Here is a 27846-nt window from a genome sequence, read left to right as displayed (position 1 = left end):
ACTTAGGCCTTGTATCAAGTTTGACCTCTAATAGAGCTGATTGGAGGGTAAGGATACATGTAGCCAACTCCATTTAGTAAGCTAAACTGGATTTAGCTCACGGTCTGATCAGCTATGCTAGAGTCATATTTTAAAGGCATTCAATCCAAATCTAAGTGACAACTTCGTCTCTACTGTCAATGATTGTGGTATATACACGGTTCCCTTCTTCTTACCTATCGTGCAATAGATTGTAGAAGAGTGAGGTGTACAAGCGAAAGAGAGAGAGAGTGGGAGATAATTAGGAGTTGGGTTCTATTGAGGAAACCCTGCCTCTTCTACACAAGTAGATTAGTGATAACCTTCCTACATTTTTCATTAACAATAGGACTTTTAAGGGAATACATGTATAACTACTCCCTCCCCTACTAATAAGAGACCTAATAGATTCCATTACTTAAACAACACACGTTCCATCACTTAACTACTCCCTATAACAATGACTCCCACAATAATAAGAACTCACTTATCTACAACTACCTCTTATTCCCATAACCTGCATAATGGGTCTACTACTTCCACGTAGATAATGCTCCCATGCATCCCATGTATACCATGTATGATAATCCAGCATATGTGCTCCATGGTTCATACGATATCCAGCTGTGCATGTAACACTCCTCTGCCCTTAAAAATTGATCTTGTCCTCAAGATCAACCTCTTCTTCATAATAACCTTCGAGTAGGAAAATTTTTTTGCAACGATGACCGGGAACAAATCTTTCATGGCAGTTGAAGTAAAGCCCCTTTGCCCTCCATTCTTGCATTTCAGCAGGTGTCACCCTTCGAATGGGTATGGAAGTGCTTCCGCCAATTGGTTCATTGGCAGTTGGAGTCATCCCTCTTGTCTGAAAGGTGAGAGATGCAAGGCCCTGGGAGATGTTCGTAGCCTCATATAGTAGGGCTAACCCGATGGCAGAAGACAAGGTGGTGGGGCGGCTGGCAAGAACATCTGCCTTGATGTCATCTTTCAAACCGCTGATGAAGCAGCTCAGCTGTCGACTGGGTGATAAGGATCCCCACCTTGGCTACTATCTTCTCAAACTTCGATTGATACTCTCTAATTGATCCCATTTGTTGAAGCTTCGCCAACTAGCCAAAGAAATCCTGAAACTGTGTAGGGCCAAACCGAGTATGGATTCCGTCGCAAAATCCTTGCCACATCACCCACATTGGCCTCATCTTGCTGGTACAGCTTGCACCATAATTGGGTGTCTCTTCAAGATGGAAACATGCCAAACCTTTTCTTCTTCAGGAGTCTGATGATACCGGAAGAACTTTTCGACCCTGCATGTCCAGCTTGTTTATGCTCCTCGCTGTTGTAGCAAGGAAAATCCAATTTACTAGCTTGGGTATGAACGATTGTTGAGACATAGTACGTTGGGCATAATTCAAAGGGGGAGAACGAGCCGAACCAAGAAATTGATTGGCCGATCTCGAAGTCCCTTCCAACTCGGGGGTGTTCGTGTTAAGACCAGCCGAACTCATTTTCTCTAAAAGTTCGGATAACTTGGTGAGGATTTAGTGCTGCCCGTCAAGTCTGGATAGGATTTGCTTCTGTCCTTCATTGGCGGAGTTAACGTCATCCTCAAGACGGTCGACCCTGTCATCCATTCCCTTGCTCTGATACCAGTCTGGTATATAGACGGTTCCCTTCTTACCTATCGTGCAATAGATTGTAGAAGAGTGAGGTGCACAAGGGAAAGAGAGAATGTGAGATAATTAGGGGTTGGGTTCTATCGAGGAAACCCTGCCTCTTCTACACAAGTAGATTAGTGATAACCTTCCTACGTTTTTCATTAACAATAGGACTTTTAAGGGAATAGATGTATAACTACTCCCTCTCCAACTAAAAAGAGACCTAACATGTTTTATTACTTAAACAACACACGTTCCATCACTTACATAACTACTCCCTAGAACAATGACTCCCACAATAATAATAACTCACTTATCTACAACTACCACTTATCCCCATAACCTACATAATAGGACTACTACTTCCACGTAGATAATGCTCATAAGCATCCCATAGTGCTCCCATTCATCCCATGCATACCATGCATGATAATCCAGCATATTTGCTCCATGATTCATACGATATCGAGCCGTGCATGTAACAGATTTACCAAAGGATAGAAATTCATGGTCCTCACATCAGTGTGTTACAACTAGGAGAGCTCTTGTTATGTGTCATACAAGTGACATGCACACCAGTTTATGCACAGTTGTCGGGGCAATTAAGTTTTCCAAGGCATAGGAGGGGCAACTAGGCAACACGGCCCTGGCCTAGGTGTAGTACATGATTATATATAATGCAGCAATAACAATTTTATATAATTATGCTTATACGCAATATAGAAGCCATATCAATGTAATATGATATAATTATGCTAGCAATGACCTAATATAAGAAAACCAACATATGATAAACAAAGCATAAGATATAATATAAACATATTCATTATTAAAAAATAAATAAAAAAACAACAAAAAACATAAATTAGTATAAACTCGTGAAGCGTCAACAAAGCGTGCTGTCTCCTTGGACCCAAGAAAGAACCGGCTGCCTTGACAACTATGAGTTGATGATATACTGAAAAAGGATATCTCCAAAGTTGAATCACACCCCTTTAAAAAAAAAAAAAACAAGGGCGTACCCAGTGCACGAGGCTCCCGCCACTGCGAGGTCTGGGGAGGGTCATAATGTACGCAGCCTCCCTGCTTTCGCAGAGAGGCTGTTTCCAGATCACAGTTTCTTTCCCTTCCTTCCGCCCAGGGGGTTGTTTGGGGGAAGAGGGATTTCCATTGCTTGTTAAATTTCTTCATTGATGGGAAAACAAATGCGTTTGATTGTGATCATCAGAATTGATTGCATCAAGAAACTGCAGGATTTACTATGCAAGAGCTACCCTCTACTCTACAGAGTGGCTAACCCACAAGAGAGAGAGAGAGAGAGAGACCTGAGCACTTCTACGAGGCAGTGGAATCTCTAAGCAGTTTCGAAGGCCATCAACTCTGCAACATACAAAGTTCAGAGACATTGAAAGAGACTCACCAAAACATCATGCAACACAAAAGAGGATCTACGCCAAAAAGATTCAGGAACTGCCATAATACCTTTTACCAATGGTTTTTTGAGTATATTGATCATTTTTTACATGTCCTTCACCTCCATATTTGATTGCATCAGTATTCAGTATTACCTGTCCAATGTTATCCTCTTTATAAATCTTGGGAAGTGACAATAGCTACTTCAACCATCAATATCTACTCAGTTATGAAAGAAAACAAAGATTATATCCAATGCATTTATAAATAAAATTTGGTAACAGAATAAGGAGAATGGAACTACAATTCAGTAAGAGTTCCCTTACGTGTGATATAAAAGGAAGAGGTGCAGGGCATTTTTATTGGTGTAACCAAGTCAATTACCTGATACTCTCCAGCTTCCTCTACACCTATACTGTATCTTGCATAGGAACTCTTAGGATGGAAATTGAATACAAAGAGAAAAGGACCTCTCATGTAAGATATCACCTGTGATAAACAACAAGTACTATCATATCCAGTGGTTCCAAGAGTGCTTTGAAGCTGACATGCTTTTCAGGTGTTGCAGAAAATAATGTAATTGAAAAATAAAATGTATACAAATGAAGTTGGCTGGATAAATATTCATACTACTTAAAGTTTGGATAATCCCATCAGTTTGGGTACTTTGATCTAAGATCAGTTTAATGTGAGCTGTCAGACTGGACTACCACCACTTCTGATTTACTTAATATCAACAAAATTTACAGGCATATATGTCCATATCAAGTTATCAACTACTTGCTTCTGTTTCCTCCAGTGCTCATGGAACCGGGAACAGATCTGCCTATGCAGATTGGAATTCGCCACATCTGATCCTGAATCCAGCCAATCCATCAGCCGATTCCAAGAACATTTTACTGATTCTAGGTCATTTATGGCCAATTCTTACTGATTTGGATCGGAATTGGCGGCAACTGATTCCAGAGCCGATTTCAATCTCTTGAACTGTAGTTTCCCCAGACAATACCTGGTTTGGGAATGACATTGTATACTTTATGGAGCAAATGCAGAATCTTTTCCCTGATTAACACAGAAGGAATGCGTCCGTGACTCGAATGCAAATCAGCACTACAGATTATCAAATCAATGAACATGTAAAACACATAGAAATTAACGAGAACAAGTTCATCATGGTCAATCTTCAGAAACCATGAACTACTGATATGAGCCCATCCAAGGACATTGCTTCAATCACTCTAAATTATATAGGAAGCTAACTCACACTGAACAAAAAGATATCACTAGGTGCAGCTCAACCTTTTCCTTACACATTAATGCATAATGCCCCATCTGAGAAGATTAATTTCCACAACTTTCTTCACCTTAGAAGACACATGCATTAACTTGCTCTTCCTTGGTTGTTGACTGAATCCAGAATAATTTTAGCAAATGAGTGGAAGAACATTCATACCATGGTAGTGTCATTTATATGGTGGATGTTGGATTGACCTCTTGAAAGCATTCTTTCATTTTCATCCAACTTCATCATGTCCTATGTAACACAAAACAACAGAAACTGCTCACACAGCCAACATCAAAAACTTCCAGATACAGTCCAAAAAAATACCGTTTATAAATTGTACAAGTTGGAAAGCGGGTGGTTATTTATATCACTGAAAATGTAATTACTGTAGAAGGAAAAGTTCAAATGAATATAGAGGACAGAGGGAGTTATTAGTGCAAGAGGCAACCAAAAGAAAAAACCCACAATTTCCGATGGGTAAAATAACAGATCATGCTCTATTTCCTCAACCAGAGGAAGCCCCTGCCAAAGCTTATGCTTTGTTTGCTCAAACAGAGCCCCCAACCACAGTGCACAAATGACAAAAATGGTGTAGAAAGGCTCACAAATTGGTGCAGTAGTGCAACAGCAAAGCTGATCCTCAATAACATCGAAGGCAACGTTTGACTATGACAAGATCAATTTAACTTTTTGGGTAGGTTTTGTGGGTTCAAATGTATCTACATGCACCTTTCTGTCTATTTTACCCACCAAATGACCAAAAGGGAAAAAATTTAACTTGGACATTGATAACAATAATCTATAAGAAAAATCTTTCAGAGAGTGAGTATTTCGAAATCACTAGGCTTGCTCTGCCATATATAGCAATATTGGTTGTACGATACTTTGCCTTCTTGTTATCAACAACAAAAAGAAATAATTGTATATTCATATTTACATGTGTATTAAGTGTACAAAACTAAAAATGGGCATCCATTATATTTCAAACTCTTCTTTTTCTACCTCTTTGAATTCTTTTAGAATGGAAAACCATGCTCACGATAAAAATAATAGCAATAATAACCCAAAAACAAACTATATGCAGTACACTTGTAAAGCATTTAAATTTACATCAACAATAAGGTTCAAATTTCTCTCTCTTCGCTTTCTTATACATCTGAAATTTTCTGCAGCATTCACACTCGAGAATTTAGTTTCTTGAACCCAATTTGTCTGAAATAAAGTACGGAGGGCCAAATTTGAAACCATAGCTCTAGGGTAAAAACATGAATGATGAAACCGATACCTTATCAAAGAGAAACAGATCATTATGCACCCCTTTATCCTTCAACAAATCCCAGTTACGGTTGGCAAGCGAATACGAGAAGTTGTTGCTAGGCATAGGGAATTCGATCCTCTATCACACAACAGAATAGTTAATCAGAGATAAAATAGAAGTTCCATTGATATTCAAGCCAATAAAACCCTACCTTTGGATGCCCAAATTCATTTCCCATGAAGTTGAGGTAAGCATGGCCACTTATGGTAAATGTAATTAATCTGATCATCTGACAAAGCAAAATGAGCATTCAGGAAAAGGAGTAAAACAGGAGCCACTGTATTTTCAATTTGGGAGGGGGGAACTAATGCCACACATAGTGAATGCCATAGAAGAATCTTTACACCAGATAAGGTTGTAGTTAAAATTGTTAAGAATTAATTTGTGTCACAGGGGTCCTTCTGTACTTATGTTTTTCTTTCAGGGACGTGTGTAAATACACATAAGTCAGGGGCCTTATTGTAATTTACTGAACTTACAATTAGGGATAACTTTCCCAATCGGTCTGCTCTCTCTTTCTCTCTCTTACTTATCTTCTTTCTTCTTCTCTTGTGCAACACTAAATACTGGTTAGTTTTTATTCTGATTCTGTTACATGGTACAAGAGAAAACTTAACCATTGTTAAATGTGTTATAAACCCATCAATTCTGGTTAGAGAGTCTTCAAGGAACGACGTGTGGTATGCGCAACAACTACTGCTGCTAGTGTACGTGATGTGTTCCCTGTTAGTTGAAATTAGGAGACAAGGGATTAATGTGTTAATGTGATTTGGTCTGTTACGTGATCTGATCGAGGTATGGCCGTGGTTTGATTTGGTGTGTGATACGGTGCCATGTACAATACTGTGTGGGATATGATTGGTTATTGGTTATTGGTTATGGTGCTTAAAAGAAGCAAGTATTCCCAGCCTTATTCTCCATTGATACATTCCATTAATCACAAATCTTTTCTGCATTCTGAATCGATTTTCTTGAAAATCCCTGTGGCAGTAGGATTGTTCAAAAGGAAAACTTTCCATGGTTGGATTCAGCCCATATTTTGTAGACTTGTTCTATTAACAAAAGCGGTCAATCGACCATAACTTCAGACCCATCAGATCTGTTTTAGTGCAGTTTTTTGATAGTCTTTATACAAGTAGGACTTTTCAGAAAGGCAACTTTCCTTTTTCAGAATCAATCCATATTTTGCAGAGATGTTCTCCTTATAGAACAGCTTATTCGACCTCAATTTCAGAGCCATTTTTTTCTTTGTGATTTGGTTCTACTTCTTGAAATCTGGCTATGTTTTCTCTTGCGGTTTGGTACTTGTTCTGCTCTGCAGTTCTGGTTTGTTTTGTCACCTGATATTTGGATCTGGGTTTGGTTCTCGTGTATCTCTCTGTTATGTTTCTGATTCGATATATTGGTGCTGAAAATTATTTGGTTCTGGTTTGATATTTGGTGTGGCTGCTGATTCTGAATTATTACAGTCACTGGTTCTATTTTGCTGTACTTTCTTTACCTAGTTGTCAAAGCACCACCTAGGTGTCCAGGCGGATTTCTAGGGGTCTGGGTGACAGTCGTCTTAGTGCAGGGCGCCTTGTACTGGTTTAATTGGTATCGAACCAGGTCCTGGCACATATTTATGCCAAATATCATTTAAGTAAATGTCTTTATATTCATTTACTTAATATATTATTCATAAATAAGCAATTACCTGCTATTTTATTCCATTTAAATAGTTTAAAAAAATCAAATTTCAAAAAGGATAAAAAGTCAACCCCCCAATTCAAGAACAAAAACTAGATTTTTGGCGGTAGGTGAAATTTTCAACTTTTTGATGTTGGGGTTTTTCTCAAATCTAAAAATTCCATAAATTTAATATGGTAAAACAGTGCTGAAAACCAGAAGTGTGGTAAAAATATTCATTTGTTTTGATATCTAAAAAAATATTTTCATTCTAAGCAATTTTGACTGCATTCGCGCACATCAAATAAGGTTTGACCGGAACATAACTCCTTCAATATAAACTAGATTAAGAAATATTGGATTTGTTGGAAACCTGGTTTTGTGCTCTGCCTAATACAAAAAGTCTCGTGTACAAATAAAACCATTAGATCAATCAAACTTCTTAGAGAACATGAACATTTCTCTAAATCGAGAGCAGTTTAATTATTTATTGATAAGATCATATTTCTAAGAACAGTATAGACCAAATGTGAGACTAGGTATACACATGGTTGGTTTTAAGTCTCTTAACTTACTCGCCCATAGTAACCGATACGTATCTTATTTTTAGGGTACCAATACGATACGGCACGATACGCTACCTAAAAAAAGTATCCATTGTATAGGGTCGATACATGACCCAATAGGATTGATATTGATCAATACACTTTATACATCTCTTATAAACTATATTTTACATATTACTTATTTATAGTGTTTTATGCTTGAACATTGTATTTCGCATGTATCCTTAACATTTCCATGTGTATCTTGCGTCTCTTCGATACTATACGATGTCTCTTAAAATCACCCTTCCAATACGATACCTGATACTAATATTTTAATCCTTGGGTATACCTGGACAATAACCAATTCCAAGAATAGTATAAACCAAGTGTATGTTTTGATTATTTCAAACTTCCAATAGCTTGCTTCTTTAGTTATGTTGTAATCTAGTTCTATGTTGATTTTTGATAACTTGATGTGGCTTAATATTGATTTTTGATGACTCGATGTGGCTCAATGTTGATTTTTTATGATATAAGGTACATATTGGAGCATACTTAATAATGTTAATGTTGAGAATTAGGGGTAGTTTGGTCATAGTTATTTTGGGTTTTGGGGTTTTATGCTATTTACTTTCTTTTTTGTCTTTATTTGTGAATTTGCAATTGGTATGGACTTAGGGGTAGTTTCATAATAATCCCCTAACTAACTTACCTTTTTTGGTTTGTCTTTTATTATTAATAGAACCCAAGACCTGCGATAGAACATAAAAGCTCTATCACAGGCTGCCTTCATCTCTCTCTCGGCAGTGTCCCTCTTCTCCTCTTCTCTCTTCTTATTCTTCTCTTCTTCTTCTCCACTCTTCTACTGATTAGTTAGTGTCTGATTTGTAGCATGGTATCAGAGATTTGTAACATGGTATCAGAGCTTTACTAATCAGTAGAAGGGTTCTCTCTAATCTCCTTCTGCTGATTCCTCTTTCGATTTTTCAGTTTTTTGGTGTGCAGCCACCTGCTGCTGCTTCTTTTTTTTTGGTTTAATGGATTGAATACTCCTTATACACGAATGGAGTACTCTTTGTGATAGTTGTTGGTGATGTGCAGACTTTCCCTTGAAGTTTTGATTGGGAAGGTTTCTATTTTCAGAATTCAAAAGAATGGAGTTTCTTCGAAAATTTGGTATCTCCTATTTTTGAGTTTTGGAGGACTATTCGTATCTGCATAGAGGAAGACTCGACCTGTTTTTCACTCTGGTTTGGTGGCCTGATCGATTGCCTTTGGTCTTTCTACATATTGTGATAGTTGTACCTGCGGCTGCTCTGTTTTCTGAGCCTTTTTGAGCCCTACAGTTGTATTCACAGTTTCTGCTCAGCTTACTTGCTCCACCTGATCTTTTGGGATTTCATTCCCCTCTCCAGGTACTAGCTTCGATCATCATATCAGATTCTTCTACCCTGCTGATTGTAAGTTCTGCAAAATCTCCCTTAAAACTGCCGCCAGTGCTGTGTTTTGGGTTATTTGGTTGGTTTTGCTGGTTCCAAGCTTGAATAGTGGTTTTTTTATTTCTCTCTACTGCCTATTATTCTGGAATCCTGCTACAGTTGATGATTTGTGTGTGATTGCTGTTCTATTGTTGGATGCTATAGTTGGTGACTTGTTATTCATTATTTGTTGAGTGGTTGCTGCCCTATCGTTGGCTGGCTGTTCTCTTGTGGTATTCTTTTTTACTGGTTTTATTTTTTCCTATTGGTGTTATGGGAGAAAACAAAAATAATCCACTGGTTACATCTCAAACTGACACTGTGAATGTTACTATCACCTCTATCAAGCTGAAAGGGAGTTCAAATTATTTGTTAAGGGCTCAAGCTGTGAAGGTTTACATTATGGCCAAGAAGAAACTCAAGTATCTTACCTCCAATCCACCTGCCTCCGCTTCAAAAGATTATGAGGATTGGATGCAAGAAAATGTCATTATTTTGATTTGGTTATGGAACAACATGGAACCAGAGATTGCTGCAAACATGAAGTTTCACACCACTGCTAAGGGTGTGTGGGATGATTTGAAGGATATCTATTCTCAGGATAAAAACATGAATCGAGTCTATATCTTATATGAGAAACTCTTTCAGCTCCGGCAGCCCCACAAACCTCTCCAAGACTACTACAACACCTTTAAAGGCCTTGTTGAGGAATTAAATGTTTTTCAGCCTCTTAACACCGATATTGACAAATTAAAAGTACAGCAAAATGAGTTTTGAGTCTAAATTTCTGGCTGGGCTAGCTTCTGATTTGAAGTCTGTCAAGGGACATATTCTTGCTGGAGAAACTGTCCCTACTCTTGCTGACACGTTCTCTCGCCTACAGCGTATCACTTCTCTTGGGAAATCTGACTTTTCTCCCAAGGAGAATTTTGCCTTTGTGGCTGGTCATGGACATAGCTCAGAGGGAGGACGTGGTGGTAGTGGTGGTGGTGATGGTCGTGAACTAGTGATCAGTCAGGTGATAGACCTTTTCGGAAGTATACTCATTTTGGGAAGACTGGACACACTGTTGATTTTTGTTGGGACAAGCATGGTAAGCCAGATTGGACGACTCAGTCAGCCAATCATGCAGCGTCTGAAGGGGGTAGTGATGGTGCTGGTCATAGTGATTCTCCACAGGTTTCCCTACCAGTTAGTGGTTCTACTACAGCTCCTCACCATGATGATCTCTCCCAAATAGGTAGATAATACAGCGTTTACAACACTTGGAGGCATCCAATCTTACATCCACTGGGCCTTCTTCTTCTTCTGCTACTCTAGCTCATGCAGGTACACCTGCTCTTCTTACCACTATTACTCCATCTTGGGTTATTGACTCCGGAGCTTCTGCTCATATGACTAATAAGTCATCTTTATTTACCAGTTATTCACCTACACATTCATCATCTCCTGTTATCCTTGCAAATGGTTCTTCTACGGCTCTACCCCTATTTCTGGGCATGGTATTCTCTCTCCCAGTTCCTCCATGAGTTTCTCCTCTATGTTGTATGCTCCTCAATTACCATTGAATCTTCTTTTTGTTAGTCAAATAACTAAAGCCTTACATTGTTCTGTGACTTTCTTTCCTTACTGTTGTGTTTTTTAAGATCTTCACACAAGGAAGAAGATTGGTGGAGGGTGTGAAAAAGATGAACTCTACTACCTTGATCATGGTGCTCCTGCCTAGCTTGCCGTTGCTGCTTCTGTTGGTGGAGTAACTCCGTTCTAGTGGCATTGTCGTTTAGACCATTTCTCTTTAGTTAGGTTAAAGTTGTTATTTCCTTCTTTTAACTCTGTGTCTCAGTTAGAGTGTGAAGCCTGTGAGTTGGGAAAACATCACCATGCCTCTTTTCCTTCTCATACTATCACTTTTAGTTCGTCTTTATTTTCTTTAGTCCATTCGGACATTTGGGGTCCTTGTCGTGTTAAAAATCAGAGTGGTTCCGTGTATTTTGTCACCTTTGTGGACAACCATTCTCGTCTCACATGGCTATACCTCTTGAAGGATTGTTCCGAGTTTCTCTCTACATTCCAAAATTTTTGTAATGAAATAAAAACTCAGTTTGGTTTACCTATTAAAATTTTTCGTTCAAATAACGCTTTGGAGTATGTTCAACGTGATATTTCTGATTTTTGTATTTCTCTTGGAATGATTCCCCAAACTAATTGTTCCTACACTCCACAACAAAATGGGGTAGCGGAACGTAAGAATAGACATTTACTTGAGGTTGCCCGCACTATTATGTTCCATATGCATGTTCCAAAGCAATTTTGGTGAGAAGGGGTGCTTATTGCCTATTACCTGATTAATCAAATGCCTTCTGTTCCTGCCGACAAGTCTCCCTTTTCCATTGTTTTTCCTGGTCAGCCCAGTTTTCATTTACCTCCTTGTGTTTTTGAGTGTATTTGTTTTGTTCACAATCTACATGCTCATTCTAATAAACTCTCTTCCCCGGTCCACTAAATGTGCTTTTCTTAGATATTCTTGTACCCAGAAAGGGTACAAGTGTTATGACCCTATCACCCATAGGTATTTTGTGAGTGCTAATGTCACCTTCTTTGAGGACTGTTCCTATTTTTCTTCCCCCTCTGTCTCAGAGGATGAGTGGCGTGTTGATGCTCCTCTTCCTATCCCTGCTCTTGTCCCATTCTCTACACCACCATTACAGGTTTATCGGCGGCGTGACAAGGAAGTACCATAGGAAGAGGTTCCAACGGCTCCACCTGTTTTACCACCTCTGCCAACTTGTTCATTTAGTGAAGCTCCACCTTCCTCTTCAACTGATGCCTTACATATTTCCTTGTGTAAAGGTACTCGCTCTTGCACTCAAAAGTCCACTTCTTTATATTCTATTGATAAGTATGTGTCCCTTTCTCACTTACCCTCTTCTATTCATACGTTTGCTTTATCCTTGTCTTCCCACTCTATTCCCAAAAATCATATTGAGGTTCTTCGTCTTCCGGGTTGGAAGAAGGCCATGGATTTGGAAAAGGATGTTGTCTTATCTCGTCACACTTGGAGTTTGGTTGATCTGCCTCCTAGAAAGGAACTTGTTAAGTATCGCCGGGCTTACACAATCAAATACCTTTCGGATGGTTCTGTTGAGCGGCTTAAAGCCCATCTGGTTGCCAAGGGGTATACTTAGACTTATGGTGTGGACTATTTTGAGTCCTTCTCTCCGATTGCTCGGCTGTATTCTGTTCGCCAACTTATTTCTATGGCAGTTAATTTTGATTAACCCTTGTTTCAGTTGGATATTAAAAATGTCTTCTAGTGTGGTGATCTTCATGAGGAGGAGGTCTATATGGAGCAACCTCCTGGGTATGTTGCTCAGGGGGAGAATAGTACTCGGTTGTGTAAATTGCAGAAAGCAATCTATGGCCTCAAACAATCACCCAAAGCATGGTTTGAGAAGTTCAGTGTTATAGTTGTATCGTGGGGGTTTTCACAGTGTTATTCTGATCATTCTATGTTTGTTCGTCGTCATGGTGGCAAGTTGGTTATTCTTGTTGTGTACGTTGATGATATTATTATTTCTGGTGATGATGTGTCAGCCATTGCTGAGGTAAAGGCTTATTTATAGTAGAACTTTCAGACGAAGGGTTTAGGGGATCTTCACTACTTTCTTGGCATTGAGGATGTGAGAAGCAAGAAGGGTATCAGTCTTTCCCAGAGGAAGTATGTTTTAGATCTGTTATCTGATACTAGCATGCTTGCATCTAAGCTAGTGGATATTCCCATGGATCCTCATCAAAAGTTTGGTGTAGATGATGGAGATCCTCTCAAGGATGTGCACCAATACAGGATTTAGTTGGGAAGTTGATTTACCTCACTGTAACGAGACCGGACATCTCGTTTGTTGTTGGTGTTCTGAGCCAGTTTATGCAAACTGCTCAAAAAGCTCACTGGGATGCTGCCATTCACATTCGTCGTTATTTGAAGGGTGCTCCCGATAAAGGGTCGATTTATCGTGGTTGCTTATTCTAATGCAAACTGGGCTGGATCGACAAGTGATCGTCGTTCAACTATAAGATGATGTACGTTTGTTGGGGGTAATCTTGTCTCATAGCGTAGTAAGAAATAGACTACTATTGTGCGGTCAAGTGCAGAGGCGGAGTACCGGGCTATGGCCCACACTACAGCTGAGTTGATTTGGCTCAGGTCTCTCCTTCTTGAGATGGGATTTTCGGTGCCTACGCCGATGAAGATGTATTGTGATAACCAGGCAGCTGTGTAACCCTATTTACCATGAGCGGACCAAACATATTGAGTTGGACTGTCACTTTGTTCGCGATGCTGTCTTAAAAAAACTAGTTGAGACCCCGTTTGTTTCATCTTCAAATCAGCTAGCTGATGTCTTCACCAAGTCATTGTTTGCCCCTAATTTTCACACATGTTGTAACAAGCTGAGCATGGGAGACCTATATGCTCCAGCTTGAGGGAGAGAGTTGAGAATTAGGGGTAGTTTGGTCATAGTTATTTTGGGTTTGGGGGTTCTATGTTATATTGTTATTTACTTTCTTTTTTGTCTTTATTTGTGAAGTTGGAATTGGTAAGGACTTAGGGGTAATTTCATAATAATCCCCTAGCAAACTTACCTTTTTGGTTCGTCTTTTATTGTTAATAGAACCCAAGACCTGCGATAGAAAATACAATCTCTACTGCATGCTGCCTTCATCTCTCTCTCTCGGCAGTGTGCCTCTTCTCCTCTTCTCTCTTCTTCTTCTTCTTCTTCTTCTCCACTCTTCTACTGATTAGTTAGTGTCTGATTTGTAACAGTCAGAAAAGAGGGGAAATAAAAAATAACACTTGGGGCGCCTTGGTCGCCTAAGCACTCAGGCACCCCTCCACCACCTTAGGTCACCGTGGTGCCTTGAAAACTATGTTTCTTTCTAAAATGCGTGATTTTAAACATTGGTGGATGTTGTTAATGTACAAATCACAGCTATAAAATTTAGTTGGGCCTCTAAGTACTTATTGTCGGCACAAGCTGTGAAGATTTACATTAATGCAAGAGGCAAACTAAAGTACTTAACTTCAATACCTCCACCTGAAGGTTCCAAAGTCTATGGTAACTGGATGCGAACAGAAGGAGAATATGACTTTACTAGTTTGGTTATGGAACCTTCCATTGCTGCAAATGTTTCATAATACTGTTGGGGAAGAGAGACCAGTACTTTCCTTGCTAATAACTCCAACAGCTCGGTCTAGCACAGAAATTGAGTACAGAGCCACGGATCATGCTGCAACTGAATTGGTGTGGCAAAATCACTTATCATGGATCATACTCATTGATATGTTCTTTGACAATCAAGCAGCTATTTATAATGCTAGTAATACAGTTTTCCACGAGTGGACCAACCATATAGAGGTTGAATTATTTTGTTTGAGATACTGTTATGCAGAAGCTGATCTCCATTCATTTTCTTAGTTCTGCAAATCAACTTGGTAACCTGTTTATCTATGCTTTGTTTCAGAATGTTTTTCTTCAAAATTGTTCCAAGCTGAGCATGAGTGATTTATGCTCTAACTTAAGCGTGAGTGTTAAGAATTAAATTATATGCTGCTTGGGATTTTCTGTAATTCAGGGACCTCATTGTAATTTATTGAATTTACATTATTATAAATATATCCTTATCAGCCGATTAGGGATAACTTCTTTCCACTTCTTTCCCAATCAGTCTGCTCTCTCTCTCTCTCTCTCTCTCTCTCTCTCATTTCTTCTCCCCTTTATTCTTCTCTCGGGCAACCCTAGACACTTGTTAGTTTTTGTTCTGATTCTGTTACAAAAAAAAATGGTAATTCTTCCGCTTTTATTCAATTCTTACATTAAAATGCACTTTATAATTTTGCAGAAAACAACAAATTCAACAAGTATAACAAGGAGTAGCATAAATAAAATTGAGGTAGTCAGAAAAAGTTTTAAATTAAATTTGCAACACCCCTAAACCTTTAGAGGGTTCCTTTTTTTAACCAGAAATAAAACCATGATTTGCCAAGTAAGCAAGCATAGGTAGAAAAAAGGAACGAGCAGTGCCAGAGAAGAGCAGATACAGCTAAAAAATTATTTCTGTAGTGAAGAGACTAAAAGAGCCATGTAGCATCATACTTTGTATAGAGAAGATCCTCTAAGCACTGGATTCTCGGAATCAAAGGAATCCTCCTTTACGTCACCAAACAGTATTTCTGCAAACGAACAGCCTCCAGATATGGACTGCAATGAAATTGCTATAATGGATCACCAAGAGATGTAACTGCTAAATGACACCACACACGCCATGGAAGCATGGACATGCACATGTGTGCGCACGCGCACACACACACGCACACGCATGTGTACACATGGGAAAAAGAATAGTAAACGTATTTCAAACTGAGCACTTGCAGAAACATTACTTGATTGTGGTTCTCAGCATACACAAGCATCTTATCTCTATTTTGTTTGCTGCCTCCTAGTACACTCACAATCTGCATTAGTTATGAATTTAGTAGTATAAGAAATACAAACTCGAGGCTAAATTTTATTAAAATCTTAATGAGACAACATAATAAAGTCACTGCAGTTAAAATTAGAAATCAAAACCCTCATTTCCAAACACAATATATTTAATGACAGATTATTAATGTGCAAATCATATGATAGAACCTTATCCATGCTCCATTCATGCTCAGGGACATTCCCAAGGAACCACAACCACATCTCTGATGCAGAAAAATTGACATAATAATCAAATCCCAAACCGCCTTGCGAAGTTGGCTCACAAATCCCAGGATAAAGTGTGACCTGCTAAACATTTAACAGAGAATATTAGTATCAGTCAGATTTTATGATGAATCTAAAATAATACATAGAAGAAAATGACTTTCGTTTCAGCAAACCAGTTCTGTAATATATTTCACCACAGATAATGCAAGGCTCTAAAAACTTTGGGAAAAAAAAACCAAAAACTTCTGAGATATAAGATTCTGGCTGCAGACTCTTAATCCTTTGACCCCACCAAATTCATAGTAATCAGACAACTCTAACTTGGCATTTAAACAGACAGGGTCGTTTTTTTTTTTTTTTTTTTTTTAGGGGGGGGGGGGTTGGGTGGATGGAGAAGGGGTGTTCTCTCCAACCTAAGTTGGAAACTCAGTCCAAAATCAATTGATTTTTATGACCATGAACTGATGCAGCCAGCCAACCCTGATTCCAAATTAGGAATCAAAGATCAGATCGGTTGCACCACAAGCCCATATCTGAATTATTTTCTTGATAAAACAGAGTTGACAAGGCTTGCTGATTTGTTGAGTTCGGCAGCCTGCAATGGAGAAAGAAAGAGAAAAGATAGAGGCCTTTTTTGAGACCGTGAACATTACCCGTAAATAGTAATGTGAGGAAAAGAGAAGAGAAAGAGGGAGAAGAGGAAGCCTTCTTGGCTGCACAATTTAAATCCAAATTCTATATTCCATCCATTCATAAGGGAGGAATGAATACATGTATTTAAATATTCAGAAATAATAAAAAATAGAATCCTCCTCATATCTAATTTTCCTAAAATGAGTACACTAACTTAGAAGCTACCTTTAGGACTCTTATCTTGCTAAACTACGACCTTAAAACAGAAACTCAATCTAATATGACACTATTCAAGACAAAACTTTAACAGCTAAAGAATGGGCCCCACAAGATCCTCATAACAGCTACTATTAGATAAATCCTAAACTAATACCTAATGGGCCATGCCACTCACTAAAATATTTATTATCTTTTAGACTGATTATTCAGCCAAGTACCAAAAAAAAAAACCCAAAGAATTAAAAAACTGTATACAATACATATTAAAAAAGGAGCAATATTTGGACCCATCCTGCATTATGAACTCCCTGAAACTTTGCTCTCTTAACCCTTTTGGAGGATGGAGTATATTGGGAATCATATTCTTATTGGGCTCAGGACTACACAATCACTGGCCATCATAAGTTTTTATTTTTTTGGATTGGTTGGCCCCAAGGAGAGTTGAACTCATGTCCTCCTAACTGTGATGTGTTGGTCCTTGCCAACTGGACTACCCCCTTGGGCTGGCCGTCATAAGTTACTTATTGAGGAAGACTCACCATCTTCTTGTGCAGATGATTTAGCCAAGTTAGGGGCAGCAAGGAATTTGATGGACATAGGGAAGTCTCTCAAGGCTGAATTGTTGATTATAATAAGCCATGTTGAGATTCTAGATTTTAGGGGGGAGGGTTGTAATTCATTTCCCTTCTAATAAAATTAAAAGAAGATCATCAAAAGATAAAGTGAGAAATAAAAAGAACTATAAGTTACCCTAGTTTGATCATAGAACATAACCAATTACTCGTTTATACTGAAGCAACCAAGTTATGTAAAAGGCTTGCAGCCCAAAACTCACAATCTAGACATAAGTATACAGACAATTCTTAATTAACTTTTGTGACTCTAATTCCATTCATATGAAATTCACATTTACCATCTTCTCCATTCTGTACATCAACTATCAACCATCAACCATTTATTCTAAATGTGTAAATCATAGCACAAGAAGTAGACAGTCAGAGTCCTAGTGATGTGTTGATATTTTAGGAGTTTTGAGGTCTATATATTTAAGACTTGGTATCCATGCTTGACACAGAGACATTTTGCCATCTATAAGCCACATACCATAAAAGTGAGAAAATTAAAATCTTGGAATAATATAGAGACTAGCAGAATAGAACTTCTTACATCTTCAGCAATTGTTATTATATCAGGATGAAGCTCGTGTAGCATCTCATTTGCCAAGATCAGGTATATCAAAGCATCCTTGTCTACATACTGATTGCAATACCTGGAAATAAACAATATTTATTTTTAAGGTTTTATTAATTAACAAATACTTGTGGCAAAATCAGCAAAGCAAGAAGGCAATCACTTGAATACATATCCACCAAAAAAGTTTATTGGGGGGAATAAAGTTAAATGATTAATTAAGCATTAGAAAAGTATGCGCCTTCCAAGGAGAAGTGTTGAACAGAAACTAATTCCTTTACATCATATTGACCAAACTGAAAAATAAGGTTTTTTATCATTCCAATTGTCTGACCAACTGTAGTCAAAATATTGATGCATACTAGATTGAGACCTATGATCAAGTTAATGATGCAAAACTCTCATTCTTAAGCCAAATATCTTGTAAAAAATGATCTTTTAACACTTAAATTTGATTAAGTAGTTACTGCATCTTCTAGATTACTTCGATGGAACACTTACTCTTCCATGTCACCGGTAAAAGAAGCAAAACCATTGTGTGTATACATCATGGATGCGAGCGAATGGAACTGGAAACCATCAACTTGATACTCTACAACCCACCTGTTCAAATTTTATTTCATAAGAAATGCACAATGTAATCTATACCCAGAAAAGCAGTAAAGAGAAGATAAAAATTATTAACACCCCAAAAATATGAGGGAGGATAAGAAATTAAACTGCAAAAAGCATAAACAGTAGGGAAACAACTGATGGCTAATTTGATGAGACTAAATTTACCCATCAAACGGTGAGGGAGACAATATTTGTTAAGATATGTCCTACATAAGGGTAACAGGGCATTTTAGCATTCCAGAGTATTAAATGATATTCGCACCGAAGTTTCAAAGAAAGCTATTTTCATAAGAATGCCAAACTTGATCAGTAGTTCCTATGGAAAGGGCGCGTTTCTAAAGTGTGCAGAATATACCAGAAATTTTGGAAGCATAATTAGTACCCTCTAGAGAAATAAGGAAAAGTTTTGATGACTACTGCATTTGCTTTTTTTGATAAGGGAGTTCAGGGGAAGAGGAGATGAAGGTAGGATTTGCTCTTCAGTCTTCCTTTAAAATAATATTATTTTCTACAAGAGTGAAAGAAATTTTCAGGGAGAGTAATGCACCAAGAGACAACTAAGCAGTAGGGCTCCTTAAGTTCTCATAGGCACCTAGGTTGGCTAATGTAGTTATAGATTCGTTCATAAAGGTCTGGTTTGTTAGGGTGATCTGCTCCAGTCGTGATCTTAAAAGAAAATTTTCATTTTTCTCTATTTGATGCTCCTAACTTTTAGCAGTCCCTTTAATATATCCTCCTATTGTTCCTTAATATTTTCCAAGCAATAGGACAGTCTTAAAAAAAGGCACAGGCAGTTCCAATAATTCAAAATATTTCAAATGGAGGATCCATGGAAGGTTCATAGAGTACCACTTCAGATTTGAAAGAAGATAATGTAGCACATCAAGATCTCCATACTTGAACATTCTAGTACCCCAGTATTTGTGATGCCCTCGTTTACCTATCCAAGTAGAAAGTTCGAACATAGAAAAACATAAAATTGTTTAGTATTAAAGTCCATGATATTGGTGTTTACTCCTACCAGATCTACAGTAATTACTATTGCAGAACAATTGTCTACACAACATGAGCTATGGCTCCAAAACCACAAATTCTCGAAGTGTTCTTATTGTCAAATATAGATCCCTATAACAATGATTTCCGTCCATTAACTTTTAGTAAGAAATAAAAAACTGAAAACAAAATCATTTCAATAAATATGAATTGTATTACCCTATTAATAAAACTGTAAATAAGAAAAAGAGAAGAGAAGAGGCTGAGGGAGAAGCTGGTTTCTCTAGCTAAAGAGACCAGAACTGAAAATCTCTTTATATTTATAGGACAGCAGCACATTACAGGGGCATAAAAGGAATAACAAGAAATAGAGGGGAAGCCCTCGTATGAGCACCAGATTGTCTGACGCTAATCTTGAGAGAGTTCTTCCCTTTTTACCCTCCAACATATATTTCTAACACCCCCCCTCAAGCTGGAGCATATATATCAATCATGTCAGCTTGTTACAAATATAGTCAACCCTCCCACTTACTAGAGGCTTGGTAAAAATGTCACCAAGTTGTTCTCCAGTCTTGACATACTTTGTAGAGATTACGCCATATTGGAGTTTTTCTCTTACAAAGTGACAATCCACCTCAATATGTGTAGTTCTCTCATGGAATACGGGGTTTGAGGCTTATGTATCGCTACCTGGTTGTCACACCACAATTGCGTTGGTGTAGAGCCTTCAAACCCCAACTCAGTCAACAACATCTTCAACCAAACCAGCTCACAGGTAGCATGAGTCATAGCTCGGTACTCAAATTCTGCACTAGACCTAGCCACCACATTCTGTTTCTTACTCTTCCATGAGACAAGGTTCCCTCCAACAAATACACAGTAGCCTGTAGTTGACCTCCGATCCATCGGTGATCCAGCCCAATCTGCATCAGAAAATCCCTCAACTCGTGTATGACCATGATTAGTATACACTAATCCTTGTCCAGGAGCCTACTTGAGATACCTTAAAATCCGAATCACAGCATCCCAATGAGGTGTCCTAGGAGATGACATGAATTGACCAGAAATGAAATATCAAGTCTAGTGAATGTCAAGTAATTCAGCTTTCCCACCAATCTTCTGTACCTTTCTGGATCATCAAGGGCATCTCCCTCATCTGCAACAAGCTTGATATTGGGATCCATTGGGTTATCAAGAGGTTTGCACCCTAGCATCCCAATCTCCGTAAGCAAGTCAAGAGTATACTTCCGCTGTGAGAGAGATATTCCCTTCTTGGATTGAGCCACTTCAACTCCTAGGAAATAATTCAACTTTCCCAAATCTTTAGTTTGAAATCTCTGTTATACATGAGTTTTCAAACTATCAATTCCTGTAGGGTCATCACCAGTGATCACAATGTCATCAACATATACAATCAGAAAAATTCTTCCAGCATTTGTTTGACGGTAGAAAAGAGAGTAGTCACTATTGCATCGTGACAAACCAAACTCAAGAACTACTTCTATAAATCGGCCAAACCAAGCCCTTAGAGACTGTTTCAATCCATACAAAGATTTCTTCAATCTGCAAACTAACCCAGACTCCCCCTGAGCAACAAACCCTGGAGGTTGCTCCATATATACCTCCTCTTGGAGATATCCATGAAGGAAGGCACTCTTAACATCGAGTTGATGCAAAGGCCAATGATGAGAGGCGGCAAGAGAGATCAAGACACGAACAAAGGAGAGCTTGACAACTGGAGAAAAGGTATCCAAGTAATCGACACCATACACCTGTGCATAGCCTTTAACCACCAACTGAGCTTTCAGGCGAGCAAGAGATCCATCAGCATTAACTTTGACCACATAAACCCAACGACAACCAATGGCAGATTTCCCAGGGGGCAGTGGAACAAGGTCCCAAGTGTAGTTATGTTCCAACGCTTGTAATTCTTCTTCTGTAGCTGTCCTCCAGCCAGAAATAGATAATGCCTCTACAATGCTCTTCGGAATAGGATGAGATGCAACAGTGGAAATGCAAGTTTGAAAGGTGGGAGATAAACCAGCATAAGAAACATTAAAAAAAATTTGGTGTTTAACACACCGATGGGTACCTTTCCGATGAGCAATGGGTTGATCCAAATCAGAAAAGGGAGGATCAGGGATAGGATCCAATAATGGCAAAGACGTGGCAGCAGGCGGAGCATCAACAGGGGCAGCAACTTCTTCCCTTGGACGAGGTACATGGTGATAAACACGAATGACTAGAGGCCGAACAACAGGAGGCTGCACATGGGGTTGAACAACACAAAGGGGAAGATCCTCATCCAAGGAAGGATCTATAACAGTCTCAGGTACATAAGACTGAGACTCAGAAAAAAAAATCAGCAATAATGAAATACTTGCGAAGAACAGGAGAAAAACATCGATAATTCGATACCCCTTCTGAACATGAGAATATCCCAGAAAAATGCATTTAATAGCTTTGGGGTTTAATTTCGATAACCCTGGAGTATGGTCTCGAATAAAACAAACACACCCAAAGACATGTAGGGGCAAAGGGAATAAAGGTTCAGAAGGAAAAAGTAAAGCATGAGGAATGCCCCCACCTAGGATAAAGGAGGGTATCCGATTGATAAGGTAACAAGCAGTTAACACTATATCAACCCAGAAAGACTTGTCCATTTTCATTTCAAAGAGAAGGGACCGAGTCACTACCATCAATTGATGGTTCTTCCATTCAGCCACACGATTTTGTTGGGGTGTGTCAGAACAGGAAGAATGATGAATGATCCCATGAGTGGTCATAAAGTCAGAAAAAGGGGCAGAAAAGTACTCCCGTGCATTATCACTATGCCACACTTTAATATAAGATCCAAATTGATTCTTAATTTCAACAATAAATGAAGAAAAGATAGAGAACAATTCAGAATGCCATTTCATTAAGTACAACCAAGTCACACGAGAGTAGTCATCAACAAAAGTAACAAAATATGTAAAACCCAACTTGGAAGTCACACGACAAGGACCTCATACATCTGAGTGAACTAAAGAAAAGGGATGTAAGGCCTGTTTGTTGACACGAGGGGGATAACTCACATGGTGGAGTTTCCCAAACTGATACGACTCCCAATTTAAAACTTAAAGGAAATGCAAACTAGGAAACAGTTTTTGCAAACTCTGTAAAGACGGATGACCAAGCCGACAATGGAGTTGATGAGGGGTGATTGTACCCGAACAAGAAACTGAAGATGTGTCCTTAAGAAGATATAGCCCCCCCAGAGACCCTGTCTCTACCAATCATCTCTTCGTCTACAAATCTTGAAAGACACAAGAATTAGGAAAAAAAGGTTATGGAACAGTTGTAGGCAGTAGTAAGTTGGTTAACAGACAAGAGATTAAAAGGAAATTTTGGAAAATACAAGACAGAAGATAGGGACAAGAAAGAAGTGGGCTGAATAGTACCAATACCTCGGACTGTAACACAGGAACCATCAGCCCAAAGTAACACTTGAATGAAAGGTTTGTAAAGAGTAAAAGATACCAGAAGTTCCAGACATATGGTCTGAGGCCTCTGAATCGATAATTAAAGGCCTAGAGGTGGAGAGACACGCAATGGCATTATCTGTCTGAACAAAAGTAGCAGTGGAAGAAATGTCCTAAGAAGCCTTTCTCTGGCTGTAATGAGCATATTCCTCCTCTATCATAGTCAAAGTCGCACAGTGGTCCTCTATAGGGGTTGCAGGGTCAACACTAGTAGTGTTAGCTATCTTGGACTGTAGAGGTTTATCATGTAATTTCCAACAAAAACGCTGAATGTGACCAGGTTTGACACAATGATGACAAGTCCTCAAAGGAACAGATTTCTCAGACTCTCAGATGAGTCATGAGCACTAGCAGAAGGTGCAGCTGGGGGGATCTTGGCAAGTTGACGACCCCCACTGCGGCCACTACTCACAAGAGCGGTGCTATCACCAGATTTACTCGAGTAGTGTCACGAGACGCACGAAGAACTCGAGAGAAAGTGTCTGCAAGAGATGGAACTGTAACACCTCCAAGAATCTAAGACCGTACGGAGTCAAATTCAAGGCCCAAGCTGCCCAAGAAACCCATAACTGCTAAATGCTCACGTTGTGGCTGCATCTATGTAACATCAGAGGTAATGGGCAGCAAAGCATTCAATTCCTCATACATTCTCTTGAAATCAACAAAGCGTTAGGTCAACGGACGACCCTTCCAATCAACTCAATAAAAATCTTGAGAGAGTTCATGAATCCTGGAGAGGTTGTTCTGTCCAGAATATAAGACAGCTAGATAATCCCATAGATCTTTGACAGTATCAATATGAGTCACAAGATCTACAATGTTACTATCCATAGAGTTTAACATCTGACCCAATATATGAGCATCAGTAACTTCCCAAGTATCACCATCCATGCTAGCAGGTTTCTTTCTAGTCAAGTGATGTTTCTCACCCCTCCCTGTGAGAACCAAAGTCACAATCTTGTGTCATTGCTGAAAATTCTGACTTCCTTCTAACTTCTTAAAGGTCATAAATTTTGGTGATGAGGACACCATCTCAGTTACAGCCTTGTTGTCCTTAGATGTTTCTCCCATAAAGGCCACTATGAAGATACCAAACAAGCACTAGAAATAGTAACTGCCCACCAAGAAGTACCAAAAATAAAGGCAGCAGATCAACTTAAGTATACATGGGCACTAAAGAGCCACCGAAAAGGTATAGCAGGTCAGCCAAACAGTACACAGCTGGGAAGCATCAAGGACATTGACTTAGGCATTTAATCGAACAGTTCATAGCCCATACAACTCAATAACATCCATAACAGTCCATAACAGTCTATAACAGGCATTTAATCAAACAGTTCACAGCCCATACACCTCAATAACATCCATAACAGTCTATATCAGATCACAACAGTCCCTTAAAAATCGATCTAAGAATCGATATCAAAGCCAGGAATACTAGCAGCAAAAATCAGGCCAAAATAGGGATTCAATCACCGACAAAGCAACACACAAGACATCAAACCTGAGATGAAGGTCTGACCGATGTCTTCAAACCATTAGAGCAGCCTTCCAAACACTTCAGAAATGGGGCAAGATACCCCTTACAGCAGATGAGACCCCTTGAGACTACAAACGGAGACTTAGTAGAGCTCTTTTTCTTCTATCGATTGGAGAAGTAAGAAAGGCACCGGCAGAAAGAAAGAAATGGAAGCAAGCCCTTCTTGATCAGATGAGCTCTGATACCATGTAAATAAGAAAAGAGAAAGAAGAAGAAAAGAAATAGAGAAGAGAAGAGAGTGAGGGAGAAGCTGGTTTCTCTTGTTAAAGAGACCAGACCTGAAAATCTCTTTATATATATAGGACAGCAGCACACTACAGGGGCATAAAAGGAATAACAAGAAAAAGAGGGGAAGCCCTTTCGGTATTAGCGCCAGATTGTCTGACGCTAATCCCGAGAGAGTTCTTCCCTTTTCACCCTCCAACATATACTTCTAACAAAAACCATACATTAAAAAAAGGGGAGAGAAAAAAGAGCTTGTATAGAAAGTAAGGGCAAAAGATTATGAGAGAAATTATTTCAAGAAAGAATGATATGAAACAAAGGAGCACCACGTACAATGAAACAATTAGATGTAATATTGGATTTTGATGCAAGTAGCTACATGAGGAAGTTGAAAGAAACAAGGGGGATCCCAAGATTTTGGGAGTGTTATAATACTTTTTTCTTTTTTTTTTTATAATTCTGCTTGAATCAAATCCATACCCTGTACTATCTAAGGGATCTTATAGTTATTAGGGGAAAAGATCTCTACTTGGGGCCTTGTTTTCTGCACATGGATGGCTGATTTCGCCACTCTGGCTGTTGGATTAGCTTGGAATGGTCTAGACCAGCTCGGTTCTTGAGATCCATTTCAACCATATCACCCATCATGTATTGAACCATTTGTATTTTCAACAGTTCAACTGTTTTAAAGATTATTGACCTTTTCAACCCTTCACAATGCCACATGAGCTGACTTGACCAATAGTCCACAAAGTTTTTGTGCCAGCTAAGATGCCATGTGGCAAAAAAAAAGCCCCAGGATAATTATTACTATTACTATTATTATTACAGTAAGAGATTCCTTCTTGGCCATGGAGAGAGCCTTTTCTTCCTTGTCACATGTTTTGCCACGTGGCATGATCAGATGGGACCCAAATTTTGTGGGCAAGTAAACCCTAGGGCCTTTACTTACATGTTAAGTTTCAGCCCAAATGGAGTTTTCCAAGTGGCAAAATAGGCTTCGAAAAATCCAAGAAATGGGAGAGTGCATGGTACTGGCTGGAATATTGTACAATGCATGGCAATACATGGGGAGTTATATTATATGGTTGAATATGAGTGAAATTTGATACATGGTCTATCCAGATCATTCCTTGTTTATCCAAAGGTAGGAATTTCCAAATCATCCTCCACATGGCAGAATTAGGGGTCCTGTGGAGAGAAGCCTCTCTACACTAGACTGTATAAAGGCACCAAAACCTTTATTATGCTAGAGTATAATTATTAAAAATGAAAAAAAAAAAAACAAAAACAAAAACAAAGGGAGAAGGGGAGGATAATTATTAAAAATGAAAAAAAGAAAAACAAAGTGAGAAGGGGAGGCTAACTTAGTAGCACCATTCTCCTTAAACCAAATGTCATAGAATGCAAAACATGTTTCTACGAGACCAATAGAAAGATTCATCTGAACTAAGTCCAAAAGTCAATAATATGAACTTTACCAGTATGAAAGTAGCAATCATTTGATCCATCAAATAGCGACAATCCAACCATTTCATCCGCAGCTGAGTAGGAATGGACTATATCTAAGAAGACTAGCAACCCATGCCCTGCAAACATTAAATAGAAGATTGCAAAAGAAAAATATAAAGAATCAGAAACTAACCACAACATACTAGATAACATAAATCCCTAAATTTTGATATAAATTTAAGAAGACAAGTTGATAGATATTGACAACATATACATACAGATACAGAGTCACAACCCAATATATTCAAAGAATCAAGATAACTGTGAGCTAAAAAGAATTTCAGGCATGGATTTATGCCACCCATCGACCCAGACAAAAACAAATGTTGTTTCAAGATTAAACATTTGAGTTGAGACTAAAGTCACACAACCAGTGCCTTTTGCAATGTCGGTCCCCAAGCTCAGAAGAAGGAAAGCAAATGGATCAGGCTGGCAGCCAGCTTTTCGAACTTTTATTAGACCTTGTAAACATGGAATCTATAAATGAGCTATTCCAACCTCATGCGCAGGCATTAGAAATGGCAGGTCAGGATTGAAGTTGCCAGCCCAAGTAGCAGGATAGGCTTAGTTTGAGCCGAGTTTTCTTAAGCTGAAATTATATCCAAAAAACTTTCATGTGCTGGCAAAGAAAAGATAGAACATTTTTTTTTGACTTAAGAAATTAATGCTATCAAGTAAAAGTCTCTGAAAAATGACCATGTGCTTCATCAACCAAACGCTTGAAGTCATCAGGAGTGCCAAATCGACTGCTAACAGCGAACAAATTTGTCACCTACAATGCAGTTGAAGGAAGACATTAAATTAATAGAACTAGCCCATAAAGCATTGCCTGTAAAGTGAACAACTGAACATGGAATCTAAAATGAGAAATAAAATGAGAAAAGTAAAAGATTAACACTCATTTTTATGGGAAATCATCAGTGGCTTAGTGGTCAGTTGGCACATTACAGGGTTAAAATTGGGGGGTTCTCAAGTATGCAGCATGGGAACTTCACCGGTGAATCTAGTAGGCATCTTCAAGGGAAAAATAACCTCCTTGAGTGGGGGAAATCATTCTTTATGAAACTTTAACATATTAAGAAAGGATAAAAATACAAAGAATAGGTAAAAGATGTAGTAACATACACAATTTTCCTGCCTAATGATAGTTTTTGACAGCGACAACCAATTCTGAATTTTGTATTAGCTCATTTGCATTAACAAAGAAAAGAAATTCCCTAGAAACAGATAACATTGGATCACTAATCTAAAACCAAGCTATT

General features: G+C 38.6%; 1 protein-coding gene across 1 annotated transcript in view; it reads right to left on the bottom strand.

Moving 5' to 3' along the window:
• LOC122642949 (1,4-alpha-glucan-branching enzyme 3, chloroplastic/amyloplastic) overlaps window positions 1–27846 on the bottom strand; it is a 35727-nt gene that overhangs the window by 4695 nt on the left and 3186 nt on the right. Inside the window, exons 7-20 of the mRNA XM_043836570.1 lie at window positions 27281–27356; window positions 26554–26661; window positions 19640–19730; window positions 18677–18778; window positions 18152–18254; window positions 16073–16210; window positions 15823–15894; window positions 15536–15640; window positions 5844–5921; window positions 5660–5770; window positions 4543–4623; window positions 3474–3578; window positions 3159–3244; window positions 3002–3056 (exon numbers count right to left, since the gene is read on the bottom strand). Coding sequence (XP_043692505.1) covers window positions 3002–3056; window positions 3159–3244; window positions 3474–3578; window positions 4543–4623; window positions 5660–5770; window positions 5844–5921; window positions 15536–15640; window positions 15823–15894; window positions 16073–16210; window positions 18152–18254; window positions 18677–18778; window positions 19640–19730; window positions 26554–26661; window positions 27281–27356 — 1311 coding nt within the window. The remainder of the gene's footprint in view (window positions 1–3001; window positions 3057–3158; window positions 3245–3473; window positions 3579–4542; window positions 4624–5659; window positions 5771–5843; window positions 5922–15535; window positions 15641–15822; window positions 15895–16072; window positions 16211–18151; window positions 18255–18676; window positions 18779–19639; window positions 19731–26553; window positions 26662–27280; window positions 27357–27846) is intronic.

The sequence above is a fragment of the Telopea speciosissima genome, chromosome 10 (genome assembly GCF_018873765.1).
Source record: "Telopea speciosissima isolate NSW1024214 ecotype Mountain lineage chromosome 10, Tspe_v1, whole genome shotgun sequence".
Classification (NCBI taxonomy): domain Eukaryota; kingdom Viridiplantae; phylum Streptophyta; class Magnoliopsida; order Proteales; family Proteaceae; genus Telopea; species Telopea speciosissima.
This window is presented reverse-complemented; position numbering and strand designations above follow the sequence as displayed.